Source organism: Pongo pygmaeus, chromosome 12, assembly GCF_028885625.2.
Source record: "Pongo pygmaeus isolate AG05252 chromosome 12, NHGRI_mPonPyg2-v2.0_pri, whole genome shotgun sequence".
In the NCBI taxonomy this organism is placed as follows: domain Eukaryota; kingdom Metazoa; phylum Chordata; class Mammalia; order Primates; family Hominidae; genus Pongo; species Pongo pygmaeus.
In genome coordinates, this window is record NC_072385.2 from 37,222,314 (window position 1) to 37,249,061 (window position 26,748).

At 47.5% G+C, this 26,748-nt stretch overlaps 1 protein-coding gene across 2 annotated transcripts in view; it reads right to left on the minus strand.

The window, feature by feature from the left end:
* Positions 1-705: 705 nt before the first annotated feature.
* UXS1 (UDP-glucuronate decarboxylase 1) overlaps positions 706-26,748 on the minus strand; it is a 95,590-nt gene continuing 69,547 nt past the window's right edge. For both annotated transcript variants that reach the window (XM_054475021.2, XM_054475020.2), the window contains exons 10-15: positions 20,172-20,291; positions 12,199-12,242; positions 8,453-8,513; positions 6,104-6,161; positions 4,122-4,225; positions 706-1,545 (exon numbers count right to left, since the gene is read on the minus strand). In XM_054475021.2, coding sequence (XP_054330996.1) covers positions 1,414-1,545; positions 4,122-4,225; positions 6,104-6,161; positions 8,453-8,513; positions 12,199-12,242; positions 20,172-20,291 — 519 coding nt within the window. In that variant the 3' untranslated portion in view covers positions 706-1,413. The remainder of the gene's footprint in view (positions 1,546-4,121; positions 4,226-6,103; positions 6,162-8,452; positions 8,514-12,198; positions 12,243-20,171; positions 20,292-26,748) is intronic.

The window sequence follows — 26,748 nt, forward strand, 5'->3', positions numbered from 1 at the left end:
TCTTCTGGAGAATTTAGCATGACAAAGAAACAAAACCACATCGTCCTCTGCCCTGCCCAAGACTGAGATTCCAAAAATATGTCCAATTAAGAAGAATCCCAAGGTGGTTGTAAAGGACAGGCAAGTCTAGCTTACACTGGTTAGGTATCTTAGGATCTCTCATTTTTAAATGTTTCTGATACGTAGAAATCTTTATCCTCTCAGTGCCCGCTCAGGTTTGTGTTGTTGTCACGCGGAGCCAATCTACTTGGAAAATGTGGAGCTTTAACTTATCGCATTGTTCTTCCATTTATTAAGAGGAAAAACAAAATGCTAACACTAAACCTTGAAAGGGTTCTTATTGAAAACAAAAGCTCTCAGAGTTTTCACTCAATAAGCCTAGTTCACAGATCTCTCCAGAGGGGACAATTTGCACCTTTTTTTTTTTCTCCATCTGGTCTGTGTTGCCAAGGAAGGGCACAAAACTGATTCTAACCCTGGCTAAGATCTGAAAACTTCACATGGCAGTGAATATTATATGCATACACTCCGCCCAAGCAGAATATAAATGTTTTCAATAGCTACATATCAAATTATATAGTACACAAACCTGAATGTTTTCAGAATTTTCTTTTTAACTAAATTCTCCAATATCTTCCTTAGCACTCCAACAAGTGCCATGCCGAAGCAGAAAGACAACCTTTAAAACTGGAAGTCCATGACTGGTGAGTTTCAATATTTTATTAAAATAGCATATTTAACCATGGTTAACCAAGAATATGTTAACTTTGTCCCCCCCCACCTGCCCCCGCCCCAGATACGCAGCAAAACACAGTAGTGATTTCAAATATCCTTGATCATGACCAACAGGAATATTTCAAAGTCAAGTTTGCAACTCAAAAGTAGACCTTGGAAAAACTCTGAATTAAAAGAGAAACATAAAGCTCTCACACAGATTTCTTTTATCTGCCCTAAAATCAATGCCGGTGCACCACCACCTGACAATACTGCTAGGATTTTTCTTTATGCATAGTATAACCACTCATTTATTAAGTACCCACTTTTATAAATAAAATCGGCATTTTTCGTCCCGCTTAATGTTCCTTTTCAGCTTCACAAAGAAACCAGTAAATAAAACTGTCAATGACAGTCACAACATATGCTCTCACAGCAAGATAAAAAAACTTGAAAATACGCAGAGATGCATCTACGCTATTTTACATAAAAAGAGAGATTCAAAAAGTGCAAGGCAAAATCTGCAGTTTTTTGAGGGGAGCTTTTAGGCACATCCATTTCATTAAAGCAAGCTTCAGAATGAAATTCCAGTTTGTTCTTCATGACACCTGTTAAAGTCTTTCTTTAAACAACAAAAAAAGCCAAAAATACATCCCATCAAGTGTACAATGGTAGTCTTGTGTCCTAAAAGTGAGGAGTTCAGTTGTGGCGAGTCCGTCCTTTCTTTATTCTGGCAGGCTTTGGTTTGGGGATGTACTGATTATTTGCCTGGTACTCGAGTTCTTTACGGAAGTAGTGAATTGCTTTGTTTAAACCTTCCTCCAGCGGGACCTGTTTAAAGGGAAAGCAAGAAAGGGAGACAAGGTCACATTGACAGAAGGGCATTGCAGGAAGGAAATGCCACCTTGCAGCCAGTCAGGCCTCCTTCAGAGGAACACTCACGGAACCACACTTTGGTTGTGACAGCATCCAGCATCCAGCATCCAGCATCACGGCCCACCGACAGAAGCCAGAGGTCCTTCAGGGCCACTTTCAGAATGTACTGGGGAGCTAACAAGTGTCACTCGTACTGACATAAAGTGAGCTTCACCTCACAAAAGACCCCAACTACTGCTTGCTGGTATAATGTCTACTCCAGTTTGAATCGGCTGGCAAGATTGTTTTTCAGATAATGCCCCTGTGCCCCATTCTTTCAGAAGAAATCCACCTTGGAGTGGCGGGAAGATGCTTTGGGAAGGTGATCTGCATCTGATCAACATGCCTGATTCTCCCACGTGACATCAACCCTTTGCACTGCCCAGCGGATCATGGCCCACTTGCACCCCCACCATACTAAGAGGCTGAGTCTGAGAGGGGACCCACCACGTGGGCCACCACGGCAGCCCACACCACAGAAAGCAACCTTCATCTGCAGCTGCTTTGCAGCCAACAGGAAACCAGCCAGATCAACTGCTGATTAAGAGCAGAAAGAGAAAAGGTGAAGGGAGGCACTGCCAAGGGGTGCTGGGGCACTGCTGGGGGAGAAGGTCTGTCAGTTTGACTGTAGTGATGGTTTCACAGGTGTCAAAATAGATGAAAACTTATCAAATTGTATCTTCTAAATATGGGCAGTGTGCAGTTTGCCAATTATATCTCAACAAGCTGTTAAACACACACACTTGGGACAATTAAAATGGATAGTGCCTATAAGTTTCTTTGGATCATATCCCTCAAAAATTTATTGTAAATTAAAACTACTACTAGAAGAGAAACCAGTGGTAGATGGCTCACATTCCAAGAATGTTAGAATATTATAGGTCTAAATTCCAGAAAGATAAAAGATACTGAGCATACACAAACCTCACATAAAAAGCAATAGTTAATACATAGTGAATGTATATTTAAATCTTCAAAAAATATTTTGTTTAAAAATATAGGCTCTCCTTACAAAGGGACCAATGGCCCCTTATAAAGCTTCAAAAAACAAGAAACCTAGGCTGCTATAACCTGTTTTGCACAGTTTGGGATTATTTGATTTGTGAAGTCTGGGTGTAATTGTATTTTTATTTCACTCAACAAATTTCTGTGGTTTTTAGCAGATCACGTAGACTTGTACATCACAGAATGAAATAAGGATCAGGCTGGAACTCTCATGTCCCTTTGAAGTTCAATATTCTAGGATTCTACTCACTCAGCTCTGACTGCACATTTTAAAAAGGTAAACTGAGCTCTCAACTGCGTCCCTGACTCTCTGACTGCGCCACAACCCACGGGCCATGCCAAGATGCTCCTACATTTGTTGAGCACCCAGTGTGTGTCAGGTCTGACAGGTGCCGGGCTCCTGCTGGACACAGGGCTACATGCCTCTGCCCGAGGGGAGCCCGAGTTTCAGTGGAGCACGTGAGGGTGGGCAAAGAGGGAGCAGCCAGGCAGAGGTGACAGTAAATGAGGTGGACTTGCTTCTATAGATGTGGCCAATCCAGCCAACCTCCCTACACAGGTGGTCTCTGAAGGACACAGGCAGCCCTGAGGGCGAGCGTTCTCTGGCGGGGAGAAACCTGCAGTCACCCAAGGCAGGAAGGGCACAGCAGGTGGCAGAGCAGAAGCAGGCGGGGTTCAGGCTCAGCCCCAGTGAGGCGGCAGCCGCCCCCACCCTGCCCCCTTCAGTACACACACTGAAGACGACAGGAAGGCATGCAGTTCCCCTTCCTCCACACCGTTCAGTCTCGCACGCTTCCAACCAGGGGCTCCACTGCGGGGCTGATGGGGACCACTTGCCCCTGACCTGGCCCCGCACACTGATAGGCAGGCAACTGGGGCTACGCAGGGCTCTGAGTGTGTGCTGCCAGCGCCCTTGGCACAGCGTTCACAGTCAGGGGTGTGTGTGTGTGTGTGTGTGTGTGTGTGTGTGTGGGAGTGTACGTATGTGGGAGCGGGAGTGTATGTGTGAATGTGTGTGAGTATGGATGAGTGTGCGTATGTGAGTGTATGTGAGAATGTGTATGATAGTGTGAATGTATATGTATGTGTGAAAATGAGTGTGTGTGAGTATACTTGTATTAAGTGTGTTCGTATGACAGTGTATATATGACAGTGTGTGTGGGTGGGAGACGGTATATGTGTGTGTACACGTGTTTGTATGGCAGTGTATGTGTATGAGAGAGTGTAAGAATGTGTGTGTGCATGAGAGATTTTACGAAAACAGAGCCCAGAGCAGGGGCTTCCAGCCGCTTCCCAGGTAATGTTCTCTGAGACTCCTGATACAGGAACGGCTGTTTACCACTTGGAGAAAACCCTCTATCTGCCTGGATGCCAAGCCCACCTGGCTCCTCCGGGGGCTGCCTGACAAGGGTCAGTGCCTACAGGACAGCAGACACAGGACATGGGAGGCCCCTCCCCACAAGGCAGCATTAACTCCCTGCACTTACCACGGGCTCCCACCCCAGCATCAGCTTCGCTTTTTTGATGTCTGGTTTTCTTTTCTGTGGGTCATCCTGGGCTTCGGAGAGAAACTGAATTTCACTTCCGCTACCTGAGATGTTTAAAGAAAAAAAAGGTAGGAGAGAATCACAAAGCATGGGTAAGTACAGCTTTACCATCCACATCAAAGTCAAACCCCATATGCGGTGTGAACAGGGTGCAGGCGGTGGAAATGCAATTCTCGAGAAGCCCCGGAGCTCCCGAGGGACTGTTCTGCGTGGAAGTCCAGGGAGCGCTTCTGCAACTGCCTTAGCCAAGCTGACTGTGTGCAGGCGCCCGGCAAGAGCTTGGTGGGGGGCACGTTATTCTGTCTCAACAGGTCTGAGTTACCGCCCAGTACAAGAGGGCTGCTCCAAGGCAGACCACCCACACCAGGTAACAAGTGCAGATGTGCCCACCGAGCATGACCCCGGTGTGAGACCACAAACGTGGTGTGGGGCCATCCCTGAGGTGGATGCCCCAAATGGGCCACACCTGGGTGCTTGGAGCCTAGACAGCCCCGAGACCCAAGATGTGCAGCCACCCAGCTGGAGGGACCTCTCGGAGGACGGCAAAGGCTGGCCTGTTCCACATCCTTGCTGGACCCAGGCCCCACTGGCCGGGAGTATACAGCCCCACCGGTGACTGTGGGCCAGACCTGCAAAAGAAAGCCTGTGGAGGCTTTCCCTGCCTCCCTGTCATGGAGGCCACATCACAGACTCTGCAGCGAATCACCACCACGGGTGGTTCAGGATGGTGTGTCACAAAGCTATACACAGAAGCACAGCAGGGAAGCTGCATGCCCCTCCCCCCAGCCTTAGGTTTCAAATAGTTTCTCAAGCGTCAGCACGCACATATCACCTGAAGAGCCTGTCAACAGGCAGATCCTGATCTGAGGGCCTGGGCTAGGGCATGAGAGTCTGAATTTCTAATATGCACCCGATGATGCTGCTGCTGCGCTGGCCCACGGACCTCACTCTGTGCAGTGAGGGTGTGAAGGAGTGGATGGCACAGAGCTGTGATCTGAGCCTGCCCCTTCCTCATGTGGGAGGAACACACAGATTCAGGATGGAAAAGCTGGGAAGTGCATCAGAGCAGCTGTGGGAGCCACAGAGATGCAGGCTATGTCTGAGGAAGCCTGCTGCCTCTACTGCCACCAGCAACGAGAGGATTCCAGCCATCCGTGTTGATTAGACCAATGCCAGTGAATGGCAGCCTGATACCAGGAAGGGCAGGCTGGAGGAATTAACCCAGCCAAGTGGGGTCTGAATGGTCACCTCAGGACACACTGTGGCATACTCCTCCTTGGCCTACCTGCCAGTCTAGTCTGGTTGTGACTTCACTCAAATTTCAGGATCAACTCCAGACAACAGACACCCTCCAAGAGTCTGACTCCTCAGAGCTCCAGGAAGTCTGAGGATGAGGCCAAGGGTTCATCCACTCTATGTCTGCAATCCAGGGCTCATCTGGAAGACCTGACCTTCTCATGGCCTAAGAGCCCACCTTGATGGGGTGCTCCCAATGCTACATTGCCCCCAGTGGGTGGCGGCCAGGATGACCAGAACTGCAAACAGAATTTCAAACCTGCCTGAAGCACGCAGCTGGTGGTTGCTGTCTCTTGCTGTCTGAAATTCTATGCTTGACATGACCAGTTCGGAAATCCAATAGTTGTCACCCATGTAGGATGATCTAATACAATCGTGCCTCAAACACTGGAAGCAAATCTCCTCCTCCCTCCCACTCCATGCAAAACTGAGGAGAAACCAATCCTGCCCTCCTTTATCTTTCTATTCCTTAAAAATTAGAAAACACTTAAGTGTTCCTGATAAAAAGTTCTACTTTGATCCAATTCAATTAGCTTGTATTAATTACCCACTTTCTAGTCAAGGTGTTATTAACAGATAGGGCAGGCACAGCCGATTTTACTCAGGAAATGACTTATCCTACTTACCAACAAGGTTTTTAATTAACTGAGCAAATTCTAGGATTGTGTGTTCTTCTGGGTTCCCCTAAGGAAGAAATGGTTTCCAGTTATAAGCGTCATGACAACAGCAGCAATCCACCACCCAGACCACAGGCGTGTCTGCAGAGACGTCTACTGGCCGAGTCTGACCTCCCTGCACTGCTTCAGCAGAGCTCCGTGTGCCAGAGGGTACTCCGCTTCCAAGATGACAGTTACTCACCTGGCAGTGCTAAACTGCACCATCTATACCTTCAGCCTCTAGGCTGCTGTGTACAAGGCTGGGCTTTGGATAGGTCAAGAGTCTCTGATGAAGGCACACATTCACTCACTGAGTATTAGACAATTTCCATATCTAACATAACTTCAATGTCACTTTTATAAAAGCTTGGGTTTACGAAATTAGCTCTCCTAACACCATCTATTCCCCTCTGGGTGAGCTGTGTTAACCACATCAGTGATGAAGGACTTGTAATCTCACACCCAAAAGCTAAGGCAGAAATGAGTACGCTCACAGGCGAGTGTCCCCGGCAAGCCAGAGGACAAACTCCATGCATTTCATGAAGAGAGAATACTTGTGGGGGCTTTAAGGAAAACCACTTGCTCTTTTTCTCCCTCCCATCACACATCAGAGCACCTGTTACTCTTACTCTGCCACCAATGCCCCCATCATAAAAGACCACCATAAAGTCTGATAATTCTATATCCTAAAGCCTCTTCATGCCCAGGTCCTCGGTTAGCCTGAAGCTAGATGGTAAATGTGGAGGGAGAGACCCTGGGCCTCACTGGAGCACAGAGGGGATTGACTAGCAAAGTGGAGTGACAGAAATTTGCAAGAAAGTGATTCTGCCTTTCTCCTGGCAGATACACGATTCCAATTTTAGGAATTGTCCCTGTGCAAAGGCCCTCCACAAAGAGGGAAGGAGGAACATGGTATCTACAGAGAAGAGCCTGGCTGCCCAGGGAAGTCACTGACAACACCCCTGCTAAAGAACCTGCAGCAAAAATGCAGAGCAGGGGCAGCTTGGGCCTCTCCAGTGTACATAGGCAAACGCTGCAAGCAAAATGAGGCTTACAGTGTGAGGCACGTTCTGGTCTGTTTTAAGTGAATGTTTTTTCAAAAGCGGCACACTGTACCCATGAATCAGCAACAGCCCCAGAATGGAGTCAGCACTCCAGGGCACATTCTTTCCTACATGATGAGAATTCCCTTGCACCTCGGGGAAAAATGCATGGTCTGCAATGTATTTGAGATGGCTGGTTACAAAGACATGCATAAGCAAAGGTGACATGGTTTGCAAGAAATAGGTCACATGGCCAGCATTTTAGAGTTCCCCAAACTTTAGAGTGTTGTGTAGGAACCAGGAGAGGTAATTTGGGAGAAGCACCTGAAATGACCCCAAGGTAGGGTTAAGGGGGAGGTCTCTAGTGAGCTAAGAGGTTCTTGCGTCCACTGCTATCAACACAAGCAGAACATCTTGAATGCTGGACAGTCCACATTGGAAACCTTGCATTTTAAATGAGATGGAATAAAACTGCTCAGAAAATCACTCAGTGATAGAAAGGGTAAGAAGTCCTATCATGACCTTGGCTGATGCACCAAGGAGGAGGAGGCTTGGGGGGTAGGACCATGTCCTTCAAATCCTTGGAGAGTTACCACAATGTAGAGGCATCACACTAGCCATGAATGGCCCCCAGGTGGAAAAGTGAGGTCAGTGGATAGGTGTGCAGAAAGTGAGATTTCCGGTCCAATATAAGGAAGAGCCTTCTGCCGGCCAGAACTGTCCAAAGACAGGGTGAATTTCTCTGAGCAGAAGCAAGTTCACCAGCACTGAAACTGCTCAAGGCTGGATGATCCCTCCAACAGGGAGGTTCTGGGGCTGTGGGCAGGCATGCAGGGAAGGCAAGAAGCCATGAAGGTGGTCTGTCCAGCTAAATGACAGACATCATCAGCAACTGGAAAACTTTCTCTCTGAACCACCTCCATCTTCTAAAAACGCAATCAGGTCTTATAATGATGACCTGCCTGTTAAATAGAGAACGAGATGCATACACATGTCCACCTACTACCACCAGAAGGCTTCACACAATTTTAGACCCGGGCCCTTTAGAAGGTGGAGGGACTGATTACATGACTCACCCATGCCTTGCAGATATTTTACTTCTTTGTATACTCTTACGTTGTGTGTGTTTCTTTTTCCTCTAGTATTTAGCAAGCAACAAACACAAATGTCTTAAGTGTGCTGATGGCAAACGAAGCAAAGCCTGGTGCTGCTCACGGTTTCACAAATGAACGAAAGTCTGAGCTGTCCTGCAGAGTGGAGGGAGAGGAGCACTCACCAGGTTGACCGGGCTGCTGACGTTGCTGTTCATGAGAGCCACGAGGCCATTCACTAGATCACTGGAAAAAAAGGGGAGGCGGGTGAGGCTCTGCCTGCTGGAATGTGCTAGTGCCACGCACCACGTAGAAGCCCTCCCAGAAGAAAAATTACCAACCCCAGGAGAAAACAAAAACCCAAATGGAAAATTGAATGTCAAAATAAATCCTACAAACTAAGATGGTGTTTATAATGCAAAAGTATTTATGGATGAAATGATATATTTGACGTCTGGGATTTGCTTTTTTTGCGTGTGGTGGAGATGGTTAAATAGGATGGAAGCTGAGCGATGGGGCTGAGTTTGCCACTGCATTTCTGAAGTCCTTTAACAATTAAAAACTAAGCATAAGTTAAAACAGGCGTACACTCAAAAAAGATGGAGTTTACATAAGTTTCCAAAGAAAATTCATGTTTAATGTGAACCCAGTAGTTGACCTGTACGAAAGCACATGATTACTTTTAAAAACAAGATCCACGGAAACGAACGAACTCCAGTATGTGATCCCCATACTGGCAAATCACAGATAAAGCCAAACAATACTGAGGGTTGAAATAAACAGAAACGTCACTCCCTACTCCCCCAACCTTGAAGTCGCCACCCCCCAAAACACCTCGTATGAAACGGTCAGGGATATTTGGATGTTTCAAATGGATTGTGATTAACTGGGCCATGAAGGTGAAGATAAGTAAGCAAACTTTCGCTTACCAAGGTTTGGTTCTTATTTTCAGAAGCTTTAAAGTGTGGCTCTGTTAAAAAAAAGTTACTTCGTAAAAATGACACCTCACTGCTAAGTACAAGCACTTTTTCTACGCCAATTTTCCATGAGCTACAATTCTTAGCAGACTTTTAAAGCTCTGACCCTTCTCCTTCTCCTCCTCCATTGTTACCAGTGAGGAGCAGGTCACTCTGGGTCAGGATAAACTTCCAAAAGAAAACCGCAGATAGGTTTTGCTTTCAATTGAAAAAAACTATTAGGTATTTAGTAAATCAGATATTTCTGCATTTTCCTTTACGACAAATGCGTATTTCATACGAACATGCTTAAAATGTTCTATTCTCAAGGATCAAGCACAAATGCAAATCCCTGCTGACCTTGGATGATTTCTCTTCTATAGAAACTAGCAAAAAGTCACTTCATCACTATGGCAGTATTGTTACATCACAATAGTGCACTCATGACATACATCTGTGCACGTTTATAAAAAGACATTAAAAGCTGCCATTCCATTGCATCCACAGTATGATTTAATATTGAAACTGGGGGGTGGGGTTTATTTGAGTGGGAAGAAGGCTGACTCTCAGGTAGTCATCCTCAGTGGGGCAGACGGGAGAGCCATGGGCCTTTTACATGACAAACTGGCAACTTTTAAGGTCAAATTGCATAGATCACACTCCTTTAACCTGAAGCTCTTTACAAGTGTCATTTTGACAAAGTGACTTTTAAAAAATATAGCATGCCTTTGTTATGTAAATGAGGACAAAACCGGCCATGAGAATATTAAACACAGTCATGCCAAAATGCCGATGCGGATGGCCACCTAGACCTCAGACTCCCTGCACTGTTGTTTCGAGGCAATCATGGGTTTGGGGAATGGTTAATTTAGTACAATAACTATGGACCCAGACATCGTGAATTACTAAAAGACGCTCAGTTCCTAAAAAATTGCTTGTGAAAAACATCAAAACTTTGGTCAGTTAATGAACTCAGCTGAGTCCTCAATAACTAAAAAGTTTAAGTCAGGAAACCCTTGCCCAAGTATGGTAAAGTCCCTGAAGCCTCATCATCTCAGACTCTGCTGACGTGAAACCAGAGAGGATCACCAGAGTGGGGAGTAAATAAATACTACTGAAGTGTTATGAAATTAGGTTTTCTAAAAGGGTTAACAACCATGTGTCTAGGGAAACTGCTCATGCCCTCTTTTCAAGTAGTCAAGTGGTGTGGGAGAGGATGATGCATGTGATGGCAGCTAGGAGCTTGAGCCACGACCATCAAAGCAGGCACAGAACAGTGACCAGGCCATCAGAGCGGACCAGGCACCCTGGGTGCATTTTGTCCTGAGCTGGGACAGCACATAGCACAGGCATCACTGAAAGCTCAAAATATCTTAGTCCCTAGCAAAAAGAAAAGTCTCTGAGGCTATTTTAAATGAGTTTTGCACACAATGCCCTTGAGATAACGACAGCAGAAAGAAGAATGGGTTCTGACTGATTTCCTTTTACTGCACAACATCTCATTGCTATTCCATGTGGTGTGGGGGCTGGAGAAGCCTGGGGGCCACTGGTGAGGCAGCCCAAGGCAGGCACACATAACCGAGGACAGCAAGACTCCCTCAGAAAAGGGCACAGCTGGGTGAGTGGAAGAGGATGGGATGAGAACGTGTCACTACGGAAAGACGGTACTCAATCCATGGGAGGCCCACAATTTGGTCCCCATACAGAAGTGTGCCATGATAGTTTCCTCCAGGGACATAGTGCCTACGTTAAGTGCTTTGAAATGAACATGGTCCCAAAGCGGGGGCAGCTGCCATTTCCCTGTTAAATCGCTTTTTAGAATATGCATGCCTATTTGGGCAACATAGTTGGTTATAGTACACTTCCGGGCTTTTTGCCCCTTGAGGCAAGATACTAATGGGCGGGGAGGAAAAAACCACTGACTGTGTAAATGTTTACTCACAGCTTTCTTTTGGAGTAAATGGAAATTCACAAATACTTTCAGCAAAAATCTACAGTGGTTATTTTGAATTCTTTTTAAAATTTTATTTTACTACCAGTTCCATGTCTCCAAGGGACTCCTACCCAGGACCCTTACCTAAGCATCCTGGGTAGACAGAATTTTATGTGGTTGCTTTGGCTGAGGTGGGACTTGGGGGCTGCCCCGACCTGCAACACAACAGCCACCATCTCACCCTAGTGCTCCTGGGATGGCCGCAAGACAGCAGGAATAACACTTCCTGATTGACAGGCATACGGGGGTATTTGCAATGAAGAGTGAAAATATGTGGGTTCAAAATATAGAACTGGGTTTTACAACAATTCAGGATACCAGAAACTTTCACAGAATTTACAATAGCCACATACTGGTGGATGCACTTTGGCATACGTAACTGCTTCTATCCTAACTACTCTGAGAATCCATACTGCCTTCTAAAATTAATCACCAATGGAATGGAACAACAGAACAGTGGATTTATAAGGGTTGCCAAGAAAACAATAAAAATCACCACGTGAATCTATTAAAAAAATATGTTTTTATCTGCATTTAGTTTCAGCATGAAATTCAACATGAGAACACTATCTACCTTGTGCCCTCCACAAGGACTATCTCCTCCACCCCGCGAGCCATGTTTGCAATGGGTCAGATTTTGGCATTCACAGGTCTGCTGGATGTATAAGGCCATCTCTTAACTCCGCCTGCGCTGAAATCACCCAAGTCACTCTCAGAGCTGGGCAACTTCACCCACATACCGCTAGGTGGCAGTAAAAGATTAGCACATGAGTCACGATAGTCATGGAGATGAATGCAAATTTTAACTTTTAAACAGAGAACAGCAAGTTTTCCCATCATAAAATTAAAAATTTTTAATCAATATATAGTGTTAGCATTGTGGAAATGGTTAACATATACAAGACACTGAACTGTCTGTCAAGTCGGCATGACCCCTGCTCCAAAGCACTGCTAAGGCTGGGGCAGGGCAGGACAGTCTTACCTGACGTACTGGAACGCCCTTGTCTGAGACCCGGATCCGTATACCTGGAAGGAAACCGACAGTTAGGCCTCCTGAGAAAACCACACCAGTACTGCGTAGGTGTCCTTGAAACTCCAGGGGACACAGACCGACCTCGAAACTGATCCCAGGGGGCAGTGATGCTGACTCAAAGCATCTAGCGCCACATCCCGCACTCTACTTCGAGACCATGCCCTGACAGTGAGACGGTGGCAGCAATACCTAAAGTGTGCACCTGGTATAGCTGTGTAAAGTTTTCCCTCAAAAGACAGTGCCTGAAGGAATTCGCTTCTGCTGGAGTCTTACGAAGTGTCAGGCATCATGTGAGGCTCTGGGGGCTGTGACCTCAGAGTCCAGCTACGTGACAGATCTACACACAAACATTAATACATGCATTTAACTGGGGTTCCTCACACTGACTGCCCAACAGCAGAGCTGGGGATGCCGCCCAGGCTGGTCCACAGACTGTTTGGGATGAGGCCTGCATCTCCTGGTATTGTTACAGCTAGCTCCCCAGGAGATTCTAATATAAGGCCAAGGTGGAGAGCCATGCAGGAGACTCTGAAAGTGATGCGAAGGTGGCAGGAGGGAGGGTCTCATTCCCCTTTGTTTCCACTGCACATTTGCTCCACAGTTCCATAGCTCGGCTTGTGTTCTTTGCTCTGCCGGCCAAGACCCTCTTGTCTACTTTCCACCTGGCAGAGTGCTACTCATCCTTTAGGGACAAGCTCTGATGCCATCTCCTGGAGAAGCTTCCTCTGGCTCATTGCCCAGGGAAAGCCCTTTGCCAACTGCCCCCAACTGTGAACTCTCCAGAAGGACTGGTGTCCGAACCCCCTTTGCCCTGCTGGAGCCCAGCACGATGCGTGGTGCGATACCAGCATGGGATGAGCATCTGCTGAATGACCTGAGGAGCGCCATGGATCACGCCACTCACTGAGGCGGAGACGGCAACAGAGGTGCTTGGGGAGATCTCCTAAGCGTGGCATCACAGGAACGAGTGCCCTCGGGGGTTTTGTTTGCTTGTGTACCTCCCTGTGGTGGAAAGCAGGCAGCTGGGAGGAAGGGACTGCCTTTGGGAACAAGCCTGATTATAACAACCCTGGGGCCTCCTCCCACCTGACAGCAAAAAAGAGCCCCTGCCAGCAGCTCTGTGAACAGCACCAGCCCCCTCAGCCCCAGACATTCAGCCTGGCTTCCCTGGAGCTCCCCCCCTCCAGCTCTAAGAAGGAAAAGGGGAAGGAGCAGGTGGAGAAGAAAAGCACATGCATGGCCGGGCGCGGTGGCTCACGCCTGTAATCCCAGCACCTCGGGAGGCTGAGATGGGCAGATCACCTGAGGTCGGGAGTTCGACACCAGCCTGACCAACATGGAGAAACCCTGTCTCTACTAAAAATGCAAAATTAGCTGGGTGTGGTGGCAGGCGCCTGTAATCCCAGCTACTAGGGAGGCTGAGGCAGGAGAATTGCTTGAACCTGGGAGGCGGAGGTTGCAGTGAGCCGAGATCGCGCCATTGCACTCCAGCCTGGGTAACAAGAGCGAAACTCCGTCTCAAAAAAAAAAAAAAAAAAAAAAAGCACATCAAACCCCCTGAATGCCTCATTTATTTATTTAAAAAGCAGGTTCAAAGGCTATCTCTGTTTTCTTAATAAGCATTTATATACCAATTTCACAGGTGTATCAGTTCTATCTATGTAGGTTCTGTTCTTGGGGGGAAGGCCTTCCACTGAGAAAAGGCTGGGGATACCGAGGAATGGGGATTCCTGTCAACATAGAAACTACAGCTGCAACAAATCTCAGTAAAGGAACATTGAGGAAAGATGGGCATGGGACTCTTAGGAGCAGAGGGGAATTCCTTGACAGTTCTGCCTGAACCTGACTCTCTGGCCTGGCTGATACTTCTGATACATGTGAGGAAGGTAGGAAGCAGTGGGCCTGATTTGGTAGGACAGGAGGTCCATCCACTGCCAGCTCCCTCAGCCTGGAAACTCCCCTCTACACCAGTGCTGTAGGTGTAACTCTTTTTGTTTTTTACAACCTTATTTTGGAGATGAAGTGATAGAAGGTCAAAGCGCTGGAGTGACCTGTACTCAGCAGAGTGAAATTTATCTTGACTCCAAGTTCAGGATTCTTTTTCCTGCCCTATTGTGTTCATAATTTCAGAACTGCCTGTAGATTTTTTTTTTCTTTTTTCAAACTGTGGCTCTCAGGCTGGCACCAGGCCATTCTCCAACCTCACTGTAGTGAGTATCAGATTTAGGCAACTCCCACGTCACAGGCTCCTCCACAGGTGGGTTTGGGGCTGTGCTGCTGTCCTGCCCGTTGCCTCTGCCTGCATCCGGGGCTCTGCTCTCAAAGCTGAGAGCACAGATGCAACTCTGCTACTTGTTTTGCACCTTCCCACCACACTCAGTCAGGGCCACCGTGATGGTGGGCTCACCAGTTTGCTAGTGCATTCCAGACACATTCACAGAAAGCCCAGCTTTGTCCAGAGTGGCAGTGGCCTTCAACAAGCCAGCCGAGGCCAGTCTTCAGTCTGATCTAAAGCCCAGGCTCGCTCATCAGAGCAGCGGTATCCACTCACACACCGTCTCTCAGAAAGGAGCCATGGAAGAGCACAGTGGCAGCTTTCCATTCCACCCAAACATGCTGACCCCAAGCCCTGGAGGAACACAATCCAGGGCACCACATGCTGGGTAAGCCCCCAGCCCGGGATGGGTTAACCAGGCTGCCAGGGTCAGGATGTGAAGAACCACGCCAGGCACCTGCTCAACCAAACCACAAGGGACTGGTGGTGGAGACATTCAGCAGCTTAAATGTCACTTAATCCTAAAGGGCTGCAGCCTGGGAAGTCCAAAAGGCTCCCGAAATAACCTGCAGTCTGCTGGGTATTTCCCACCGTTGCCTCATTCAAAGCGCACTGGAAGGAGAGTTACGACTGTGGGCACATTTCCCTGCGTGACTCGCCAGGGGCAGCTCCCCACCCAGCCAGCACCGACACAAGGTTCATCTGCAGGCACAACGGTCACTGGGTAAGCTCTGCTCCCTTCAGGTATGGTGACACAAGGCACTCAGCAGCACCCACCCTGAGGTCCCACCTGATGTCCACAAAGCAACTGGGCCTCAAGGAAATAATCCCTAGTACAAGAGGAGGCTGTTCTGCCTGGGCTGCACTGAAAAGGCGTGGATCCCATGGGACGCCCACTGCATACTCCCACAGGCCTTGCTGACAGAGTCTTGAAAGTTTGTATGCTCCAGTGTGTGCATTAGGCTAAGATGCAATGTCAGTGGCAGCCTGGAACACTTCCTTCCTCATATCCTTAAGAGTCCTGATAGATTTCAGTTTTTATAGCATATCACATCCATCATCTATACTTTGGTTTAAATTAGCCTCCCTATTTCACTAACACAGTACTTTGCAAGACGAGGATTTGTAATTCATGTGTGAAATATTCACTGTGTGCGTTAATGTGAAAATGTAAAGTAAAAGAAAGGGGTGGGTGTGCAAGAGAGAAGATGCTATGCAATTACGCCTCATCCAAAATATCTGTCTTCCCTGGGCTCTGGAATGCAACTGCAGACCCTGTGTACAGCCCTTCCGGCGTGGTCTGAGGCCTTCTATCTCCCCCACTTCAAGATAAGGCCTGCAGGGACTTGGCACAAATTGGGTGTGCAGCAAAATCCAGGGCATGAGTATCACAGGGATCTGGTGTGGACAGTTGACGTCAGCAGAGCTCCCTCAGCCTCCTCATTGTTTTTCTAACAGAAGACAGTGTGAGATTCGGTCCCTCTGGCTTCATTTCACAGAACAGGAAAGATGCAAGGAGATTCGTGCAAGAGTCAAGGCTGCTACTGGGGGCTGGGGAACTAAGGGCTGTGTGCAGGTCAAAGCAGCATGATGATCAAGGAGTAAACAACAGGGGAGAGGACCAGCCGGGGGTGAGGGGCAGCAAGGAGCTCTCATGATCACTTGGCAATGTCCCCAGCCGCTGTGCTTTATGTGTTTAAGATGTAACAAAGATTCTTTGCTTGGCCAAACTTCATTCAGGCTCGAGTACCTTCTCCTAGGCCCATTTGTGCACTTCCTTGTAAAATCTAGTTTTGACAAGAACCCTGCTAAGTCAGTTTAGCAAGAAACCCTTACCCTCGATATCTGATCACCCTCGACATCTGACATTCCTCACCCCCCATATCCCCCAGAGTGTGTCCGACCACCCTGGCCTGTCGTCAGCAAGAATCCTGTTAGGTTGGTTTAGCTAGAATCCTCCTTACCTCTGATGCTTCCTCTTAATAATTTTCCATCCACTCACCTCCTCCCTGCTCCTTGGCTGTAAATTCTGCTTGCCTGTGCTGTATTTGGAGTTGATCCCAGTCTTTCTCCCCCTCCGAAAAATCCCACTGCAGTGATCCGTATTCCTGTCATGATGGTCCTGAATAAAGTCTTCCTCACCATACTTTAGTACCATTGAATAACTGTTTAACAAATGCTATGGCTTTCCACCACAAACGAAGGCCCAATGTAAGAATCACTTAACATACCACAGTATCAGTAAAAAGGCTAACATCATACCAGCTTTGAATTGGTCTTAGAAGTATGATTTTTCCAAAATTTCCCTTTGGAAGAATAGCAAGGCTTTAAAAATGATATAGAACTGGATTCAAATCCTAATTCTACCATATCTGACCTGTCCTGGGCAAATCCAAACCTGGGATAAATCATGTAAGGTGGAAAGCAGAATGAACCCCTCCTGTGAATATGCATGCTGTAACTGAACTGTGGGCCAAAGCCTCTTCGAAAATAAGACAATAGCTCTACCTGAACCATACTCATCTATTTTCTAATCTGAGACACACAATTTGCTGAATTTCTACATGATTCCACTTAAAATATAGCTTTGATGTATGATGCACTTAACCTAGCGACATACTCCCTGAGTCCTCATCACAGGCATCTGGTGCAGCAGCAAGTGAGATGCTAAGACAGGCATGAGGAATCTGCTCAAAAACACGGCTGCAAGGTAAGCAATCACACCCATCCAGCTTGGAAAGGGAGGATGAGACACTGAACTGTTTCTGGCCACCCTCGAAGAGGTCTTCATCTCAGAAGTGACTTGTCGGAAATGCAGCAGAAAAGGAAATAGGTGGACACGCCTCCTTATTTCCCTTCCTCAACAAGCTGAGTGTTTTCAGAAGTGACTTGTCGGAAATGCAGCAGAAAAGGAAATAGGTGGACACGCCTCCTTATTTCCCTTCCTCAATAAGCTGAGTGTTTCTAAAGACAGGCTGGCTGAGGTAGGCCTGCGAGTCTCTTCCCAGACCGCTCCACAGAGCCATCTGACAAGAGCAAGGCATGATATCTCAATTGGACAGGAAAGAATGAAGTCAGTGACTTCATCAAATTCTTGTTGGGAAATAGAATTCTGTGTGACAAAGGAAACAAAACACATTCTGAAAGGCCTCCCTCGGGACTTCTGCCTCCTGCCACCAGAAGGTGCCTACAGAGACTGAAGCCCGCCACGTTCTGGATTAACTGCAGTCATGGACGGCTCCAGAGATCTTCTCCCTTCTGTCTGTCTCTGGCACAAAAGCTTGCTCGGTGTGAAGACAACACATGAGTTATCGCCTCTGCCAACAATGCATGCATTCTTGGGGCGGCTAGGGGACACTGGGAGCCCTGGCTGCGGCCAAGGAGGCACTAAATCAAGCTGCTTCTTGGAGGCTTTCACAGTTTACTCTGCAAACAAAGCAGCTCTCATCTCACAGCATGAGGGAGTTTCTGAAAACGGTTGCTAAAAAGGCACCAGGCTGTCCTCCAGATGTGGAATTCTCAACTTAGCAGGTGGACTAAGAGGTTCGCAGGTCATGGCACGAGCTCCTCGGAACCCCAAGTAGCAGCAGGAGGGTAACATGAGATGATAGTAAATTTCACCACTTTCACTTACCATAAAGGAAAGCGGCCACTACAAACCCAATAATTAGTCCACCCAACATTTCTCTCCTGCGCCCATGTACCTGGTGGTCTTCTGGGAGCTGGGGATGCAACCATGAATGAAACAAAGCCCCTGGTTTTGAAGAGCATACACTGTACTAACAGGGATTGGGGCTGGAAAATTCGTATTTCAGTTGGTTACAAGGGCACTGAAGACAACTAACATGGTTATGGTAACCAGCCTGGTGCCATAATGCAGAGAAGCATCAAGAAGGTTCCCTTAAGGAGAGGATGAATGAACAAGAACGCCTGGAAGAAAAGCAAGACGCTACTGGGACAGGCCGGAACAAGGGAGCAAGGAAGCCCGGCCTGAGGGAAGGCGCAGAGGCAACAGGGCCGTGTCCCGTGCTCTGCTGGAGTTGCAGAGCCACTTGAGCTTCTGACCCCTCTTTACAAGGCTCCCTCCAGCTGCAGGGTTGAGAGTACACAGGACAGGGAGAATGAGAGTGGCTCCAAGGCTACAGCAATCAATAGGGGTGGGGCGGCAGCAGTGTAGACCAGGGACTGGAGTCTGGATCTACCTAGGTAGGGCACGGCCATTAGGATGTGCTGGTGGATCTGTGCAGTGAAGGAAGGAGAAGAGCCATGTGTAGTCACAGAGCCTCCATTTAGGGGCACCAAGATACCACTTAGTGACAGGGGGAGGTGGGAGAGCTGGCATGGGCTGTTGGGAGCCTAAAGCTGAGTTTGGACTCACCTCTCCCCGGGAATGCATTCAGCGAAACTCAGCTATACAATGCAGTTGCCCTCGGACAGTCATCCCATTGTGTAACAGGCTAGGCTTTTGGTTCTACATTGGTAGCGGAGCAGCTAACACAGACAAGGAGACATACACACCATGAAGAATACTCATGAAGTGCGGGGGCTCTGGCTTCAAAACCCAGGCTACCACTGTGTGGCCACCTAAGCTTGGGCAACTCATATAACCTCTGTGCTCCAGCATCCTTGCCTGAAAAAGGAGGGGAATAATGTCACCTGCAGATCATAGGACAGAAGAGTGAGCTAACGTGATCAACCGATCAATGGGGAGGTGCATATGTACTACACAGAAATACACAGAGCTGTAATTCTTCCCCCTGGAATACACTCAATTGATAACAAACCATCCCACAGGATTTTCAGAGTAACAGAGTAACAGTCGATGCAAATCGACTCTTGATTCCCACAAAATACCACGCTGGAAAGTGCTCTAGGAGGCTACGGATCAGAAGAGCAAAGCAGCCTGGGCAGACAACCATGAAGAGGAGTGGCCGGGGAGCTGGGGGTGGGAGGGAGGATTAGCAAAACCAAAGATGCCAGCAGAGCCTGTCATGAGGCAGGCCTGGGGTGCTCCTCCCCAGGGAGGCCAGAGGTCTGTGGGGACAGGTGTGGAATGAGCAAACCCACCCTGACCCCAGATGGTATCTGAGGGTACCAAGCAGTCAGTGTCAGCACAGACATATTTGCCAGACACTCGGACCACCGACCACAGATCACTGGGACCTCTGCTGGCTCCAGAAGTTTCCCTGGGTTGAGGGTAGCCAGTGGAGGATGGTACTGAGGGCCTGCCGGCATTGTCAAGGTGACGGCCCAGCCTGACCAGATGCAGCTCACCTCCCCACCCTACCTGTACAGGCTTCTCGGCCATCCGAGGACACCCAGTACAGGCACACCCCTGGCTACAGCTGGCAGGCCAAAAGTATGTCGGAGAAGGTCTTCACAGGCCGGCTGGTACAGGCAAGCAGACCTGGAGGCATGGGCAGGGACCCCAGTGGCCATGGAGGGCAAGATGACTCTAGTTTCGTGGAGCAGCCATGCATCTGGGTTATGTTCCCATGCCTGCCTTCCCCTTACTGGAGGGCAGTGGGTATACATGGAAGCTTCAGAAGTGTCACTCCCCGAACCAAGAGGCACTCATCCCTCATCCTTTGTGAGCTGACTTCGATTTGGGTTGCAAGGTGCTCCCTGAGCCGAGGCTAGCACCTACCGTGAGCGGCTCCCCCTGGAGCGCCTGCAGGATGAAGTTGCTGACCACCCGCCCATCGTTCATGTGCATGCGTGGCCCAAAGGTGTTGAAGATTCTGGCCACTCGCACTTCCACGCCTTCCTGGAACAGAGAGAAGAGGAGGTCAGGCGTGCTCCCCTGTGTGGTCCATGAGTCCACTTTGCATTTCCAGTGCCCTGCCCTGCATGCAATGCAGAGTGGAAACGTTCTGCTTGCCATTCCAAAATGGAAATGGCTTTTTTGTTCTGATTCCATAATGTGCTCATTATAGACCAATCGGGAGACTACACAGGGCTATACCAAAGAGAGTCAAAGCTGTCCCAGATCTCGCCACTGAAAGGCCACCAGCATTAATATTTTGGTAGAAAACCAGCCAAACAGTACAAGGAGGAAAAACGTGTGTTTATATAAATTTTTTTCCCAGTTAAATATATATTTTCCAAAATGGGATCATGTTATGAATATGCTTTTCTAATCTTTTTCACATAATATATTGTGCAAATTAATCACTCAATAGAGATTTAGATGTCAATGAATATTTAATAGCTAGGGAGAAATACAAGAAAGCTCTCTATCTTAAGAAAAGGGGACACAGAAACATTCTTACTGAGTGAACTTGCACCTACACTCCCAATCTACTTTACTAAAAAACATCTGTTTTAGTGAAAAACTAAATACAACTTAGTGCCCAGTATAGGTTATTAGCTAATGGCCTGGAAAAACATACTGACACTGTTTAAAATAGTCATCCCTCCTGTTCATTTTCATCTCTATGTTCATTTTCAAGTATTTTTAATGCTTTTATTTTTACTACAATAAACACGTATTACTTTTGTAATCCAGAAAAGCCTATTTTCAAATATGCAATCACGGAAGTGCATACTTGAATAACAAAAGCCTGCTCTAAATGTTCGTGTTAATTATTAACTTCACAGACTGCTTTGCCATGGATGGAAAAATTAAATGTTTTTATCACAAACTCTGAATTAGTGGGCTTTTACAGTGTATACGTATCTAATGTTTGATCCATTGCAGAACAAACGTGCACTTTCTGGGCATCTGAGGGCAGGGAGCCTGGGGCGTGAGGACCTGGGCTCCTGCTTCTCACTGTGCCCATGTGTCTGCCGTTCCCGCTCCACCGCTCACTGCCTAGGCCTGCCACTGACTCGGTCACAGCGAGACTGGGAAAGGAGCAGTACTCACCTGACCGCCTCAGTGTTCTAAGACTGAAGCACAGGCCCAGTGGCTGTATTGGGTGCCAGTTATCACTACCAGCTGAAACAGTTCTTTTTTCAATTTCGGCCAACACCTTAAACTGGCATGGGCTGGGAATGGGAATCCAATGAACCCTTAGCTAACAAGGCTTACTTAGCACAGAATTTCTCCACCAGTATAGCGAGTTAAAGGGCATGGGCCACGAGCCCCAGAGGCCCCATCAGCCCTCTCAGTGGCTGGAGTGACACGGCCGCCACCTCGGCCCACAGCAGGCTTGTCAATTTCCCTAGGGTGTTCCACAAACCCAGGCGGGTTTTTACGTGTGCTGTGATATTGAAAAGGGTGAGAGGCATGGAAGCACACAGTTAACTTTCAGAAGCCAGAGTGCTTTATTTGTGCTAATTCTTCCCAGCAATACACTGTAATACTTCACGTGAGCCACTCAGATACTCAGGACAAAGATATGACCTAAGTCCAAGAATAAATCTACCCTTTTCTCCACCGAACTAATGAGTGTATTAAAAAGGGTGGGGAGCAGAGATGCTGTTCTCAACAGAAAATAACTCAGAAGTACCCACTTGCATTTAATTGATAAGATGAGGAAAAAGTGAATGGATGAGGCTTTATTCTAGGAAAAGACTAGAAAAACCTCAGTAAATTTACAATAATCAACGCAATGTGCCTGGAAGGGGAAAAGCTCAATGGGTTAGGCGAAATTTGCAGCAAATCAAATGCTTTTATCTTCTTGACCTTCCCTTTCCACAAAACAATATTCCAGAACATGGCCTCATTAGGATCAGCAGACATTAAGTGTCCAACCCATAAACAGGCTTGCTTGCTGTGGCTTTTCTATTTGGGCCTGTAACGGTTCAGCAACAGAGGACAGCCCTTCTATACAGGTGCAACAGCTGTGAGCGCAACAACACTTCCAAGAACACAAGCTCTCAAGGTCGGTCTACACCAATAAGACAAGCTACTCATGAAGCCTAAACTCCTTATATGAAATAGACAGGAACCCGAGGCTCACTCCAGTTAAGACCTGCTCTTCTCTGGGATGATGGTGTCTTCTGGAGTTTGTATGCCCATCTATCCCTTTCTAGGTAGCATCAGGGAACCCTTGGCCTTCACACAAAGGCGACTCCCAGTCAATATGTATAGTCCACTTGCTGCTGAATCCTCATTCCCACTGGTCCTCACGGTGGGACCATGTGGGCAGGCAAGGGGACAGTCGATGGGTGCTGACACCACTGTTGATGGTAGCAGTTCAGTTGCCACCCACATGCATGGACTGGAGGAAGGTACTCCTCATCTCAGATCTGAGGAGAGGTCCAGGGTCTGACCCAAAGCCACCTTCCTAAGAAGGGAAGAGCCAGGTTGAAAACCCAGGAAGTGCACACCAGGCAACGCTGTTTCATTTAAGGAAGAGCCCACCTCTGAAGGACCAAGAAGCAAACACATTTATGAACCCCTGACTCCCACACAATGTTCTGCCTGCGAGTGGTCAGGCCCTGCTGACACTGAGCTGGTGCCTTTGAGCATAGACAAAGCTGTCAGTCAGAAAGCTAACTGCTGACTCATCCTAGGCATGGCTGGATTTCACTTTATGCTCTGTGGTTTCGTCCCCTGTGGTGGCCCATGAGTCATGGACAGCTCCAAGCATCAGGAAAGTCAAGACAACTCCTACAGGCCTGAGCTGCGCCAACATAGAACCAACGGAAACTCAGAGAGGATGGATGCTGAGGGACCTGTACAAGGTGGAGGCTGGAATGTCTAGATGGCCTCGTCTCATCCTGGGATTCACTATCCCAAGGAAGTCACTTCCTAAGACTTAAGATCCTAATCTTTGAGATGAGGACAATAATATCCATTCTACCTACAACACAGAGGTTAAAACACTGAAACTGTTTTGAAAACTGCCATCATTATTGTATACTTCCAAGGGATGGTTCTCAACACAGTAATTGCCCTTGACCTCTGTCCCCAGTTTTCTGATGACATTAATTTACCTTGAAGTGATGGTGACCACGTGTGGAATAGCTCACAAACACCGCCACCAGGACACTAGGATTACAAGGGACAGGCTGAGGCTCCCAAAGGCCCTTTGGAAACACCAACTAGTCTGGAACAGTGTAAGCTGGCATCAAACGCTTCCTTGCCTCATTCGTAGCAGCTGAGAGAGGGGTGAGGGCTTGGGTATGCAGGTCCTGAGACATGGAGCCAACTAACAGCAGGCCTGACAGGCAAAAGAGGTGATCCAAGAGGAGTAATGAAGGTACAGGGATTCCTCCCTCCCCAGATATCTCCCAAGGACAGAAATGTTACCAGCAGGGATTACACAGTGTACAGAGCACCTCTGACATAAGTGCTTTTATCTTAGAAAATGACTCCATTTCACATTTCAAAAGGCATCCAGCCAACACGGTCCAGATGTTTGCGTAATCAACAGAGACAACACCCAACCAGATTAAGGGCATAACCCTTTACTGTCAGTCCTCACCAAAGGGCTCAAGGGCCGTAATGAGCAGGACTTCTACAACTCGAGGTGGCCATCTTGACAGACTCCGTCTTGCTGTCACTCACGATCAGCACCCAGCATCTGCTGCCAAAGACTGCCCAAATCAAGGGCTCTTCCATGCAAGATGATGCTGCCCGTCCAGATAAGCCCAGGACCCTCTCTTTGTCCATGTCACTGTCCTTGGACTGGTTCATTAACCCCTTTTCCTCTCCCCTTATCTCTTGATGTTAAATGTTACTCTGTTTGATGTGGAATGTTTAATCTAAACATTCATATATTAAGTATACTACTAGGTATGGTTTGCAGTACTGACTGACCTGTGGAGTGGCTTGAGCCTGTGTGACCACAGCTCTGATTACTGAGTGAATGGAAAGTACTAAGAAGTCCCTTCTTGGAAACTGCATGGAGCACATAGATTTTATGATGGAAATAGTATCAATAAAAGCCTGACCTTGTGGAAAGACACAAACGTTCATGGACCTGGTTATGTCTGACCTTGCCCTGCTCACGACACATGGGTTCTCCCTCAAAATTTCTTTTAAAATGCAATCATTCAGTGGAGAGTACAACAGGTCCCCAGATAATATCATTTCATGATAATACTGATGAGAAAAAAAATCACCTCCTGGCTGGGGCTACTGCCTGCATGCAGCTGGCATGTTCTCCTCTCCCCACGTCTGCATGGGTTTTCTCCGGGTATTCTGGTTTCCTCTCACATCCCAAAGCTGTGCATGTCAGACAAGTGGGCTGTTCCAGTGGTCCCAGTGTGAGTGAGTGTGCCCTGTGTGAGCATGGCATACTGTCCAGGGCAGGCTCCTGCCTGGAACCTAGAGCTGCTGCGATAGGCTCTGGCCACCTGAGAGCCTGTAAATAATTATCTTGTTTTTATTAATCTTCCTTAGGTGGATAGCTCACATTTATTTCAAATCCTTAATATTAGAAGTGTTTTAGTCTTTATTTAGAATTTTGGTGATGTTTTTGTGACCAGAAATACGTCTGGGAACTTAACTCTTGTTTATAGCAATTAGCCTGTGGTACTGCTGATTTTGTTCTATGTCCTTCTGCTTAAAGTAGCAGTTTCCAAGAACCTGCTGATGCTGTTAAGTGATGACTTACTGTGCTATATCAAGCCACTGAACACTGTAACATGATCACTATATTCGCTATCGGAAGGTACTATTGAGAGAAGGTGGAACAGAGCCCTGCATAGTGGGAGCAGGTCCTGAAGGAGGTGCCTGGGCATATTCACCTGTAGGGAATGGGATGGAGAAATGCCAGGAAGTGCACCGAGGTACAGCAGCCCAGGCTCTCTGACACTTCTCTCAGAGAAGTACATGCACATCCCTAAAGCAACAGGGTCAGGCTGTGAGGGCCAAACCCCCTAACTCCCCTAGGGCCTGTCATGCACACATCTCGATGGGTTCTGCTCCCTACTTGTGGATAAGACTAAGGCCTCTGCAGAATGCCCCGCTCACTGTGCTGAAGCACGATTCTCAAAGGTGCTAAAAGGTTCAAGTTGACTCGAGGGGTTGGCTGAGGAAGGGGGTCCGGGAGGGGTGTGTCTGCATCTGTTTGGCCATCTTCCTCAGCACTCCTGCTTCAGCATCAACAATCAGCTGACCTTCCTGAGGTTTGCTCTGCAGCAGGCCAGGAGGGGTGGATATCACTCTGCCAGTGTCTAGGTGGGACACGTGGGATGTGGCCAGCAGGCACCCAGTGAGTGAGTCACAGGGCCAGGAAGCCAAGCTGCTACTGGGCAGGTCCAGAGGACAGGACAGGCCTCCTGGGGTGTGAGTCCTACCCATGGAACACTGCACCTGGTTTGGCTGCTTGCTTTTTTTTTTTTTTTCCAACTCAGGTAGAATATATATACCAACTCTGACTTTTTCAAAAGTACTTTGATGCCAGGAACTAAAACAAAACCATACCTTCAGGGCCATTAGACTAGGTGATTTCTGAGTTTGCTTTCTTTCCACTCTGCCATTTGCTGGTTTTATGAATGGTGGCCTGTTTTGCAGATCCAGCCCAGTGGGTGGGCCACAGACCTCAGAGTCAGACTCATGAGGGGGCGAACTCAAATGCACACTAAGCACTGACCGCAGCCTACGGGGGAGGCCCCCATATTTATCAAGCCACTGAGTCCAAATGCACGCAGAGGCGGCAATTTAATTCCTCCCTGGCAAGTTCTAACTATTCGGGAGAGGCTCTGCCCTTTGATCTCAACCTCCATCTCACTCCATCCCACGAAAAAAAATTCCAGGGAGCTTCTCTTTCTAAGGGGTGTGTGGTAGATTTTTCTGGAAAGTAAAATTCTATTTTGACTACATTAGGATACTTCATTCATTAAAAGAAACTCAGAAGAGAATCCTTAGGAAAAGAGAAATTTTTCTATAAAAAAATTATTCCTACCTCTATCTTGTTTATATTTTCAATCTTTACAAATTATTCAGAGTAAGACATATCCACATACTATATAGGATCTTGACAATAAAATCACAATTTATACTTAAGGGAGATATGTTATTATGTATAAGAAATTAATTAAAGTTGTTAAAATAATGAATTAAAAATATGCCAGATGTACTATTCCACCTGGTTCATCCTCCTTGACTTTTTCATTTGTCTCCAGATAGCATAAATCCTAACACACAAAGTTTTAAATTTTCTCCCCAAACTATCTCAAAAGATCACACGTTTAGAACTATAAACTGACAAGGTCACAGTGCAGCTCCTGTTGCTGAATCTCCCAGCTGAGAGGTGCAGGGGTGATGCTACCGCAGGCGCGTGAACCACTTGTTCTGGGCACTGTCCCACAACTGTGTGAGCTGC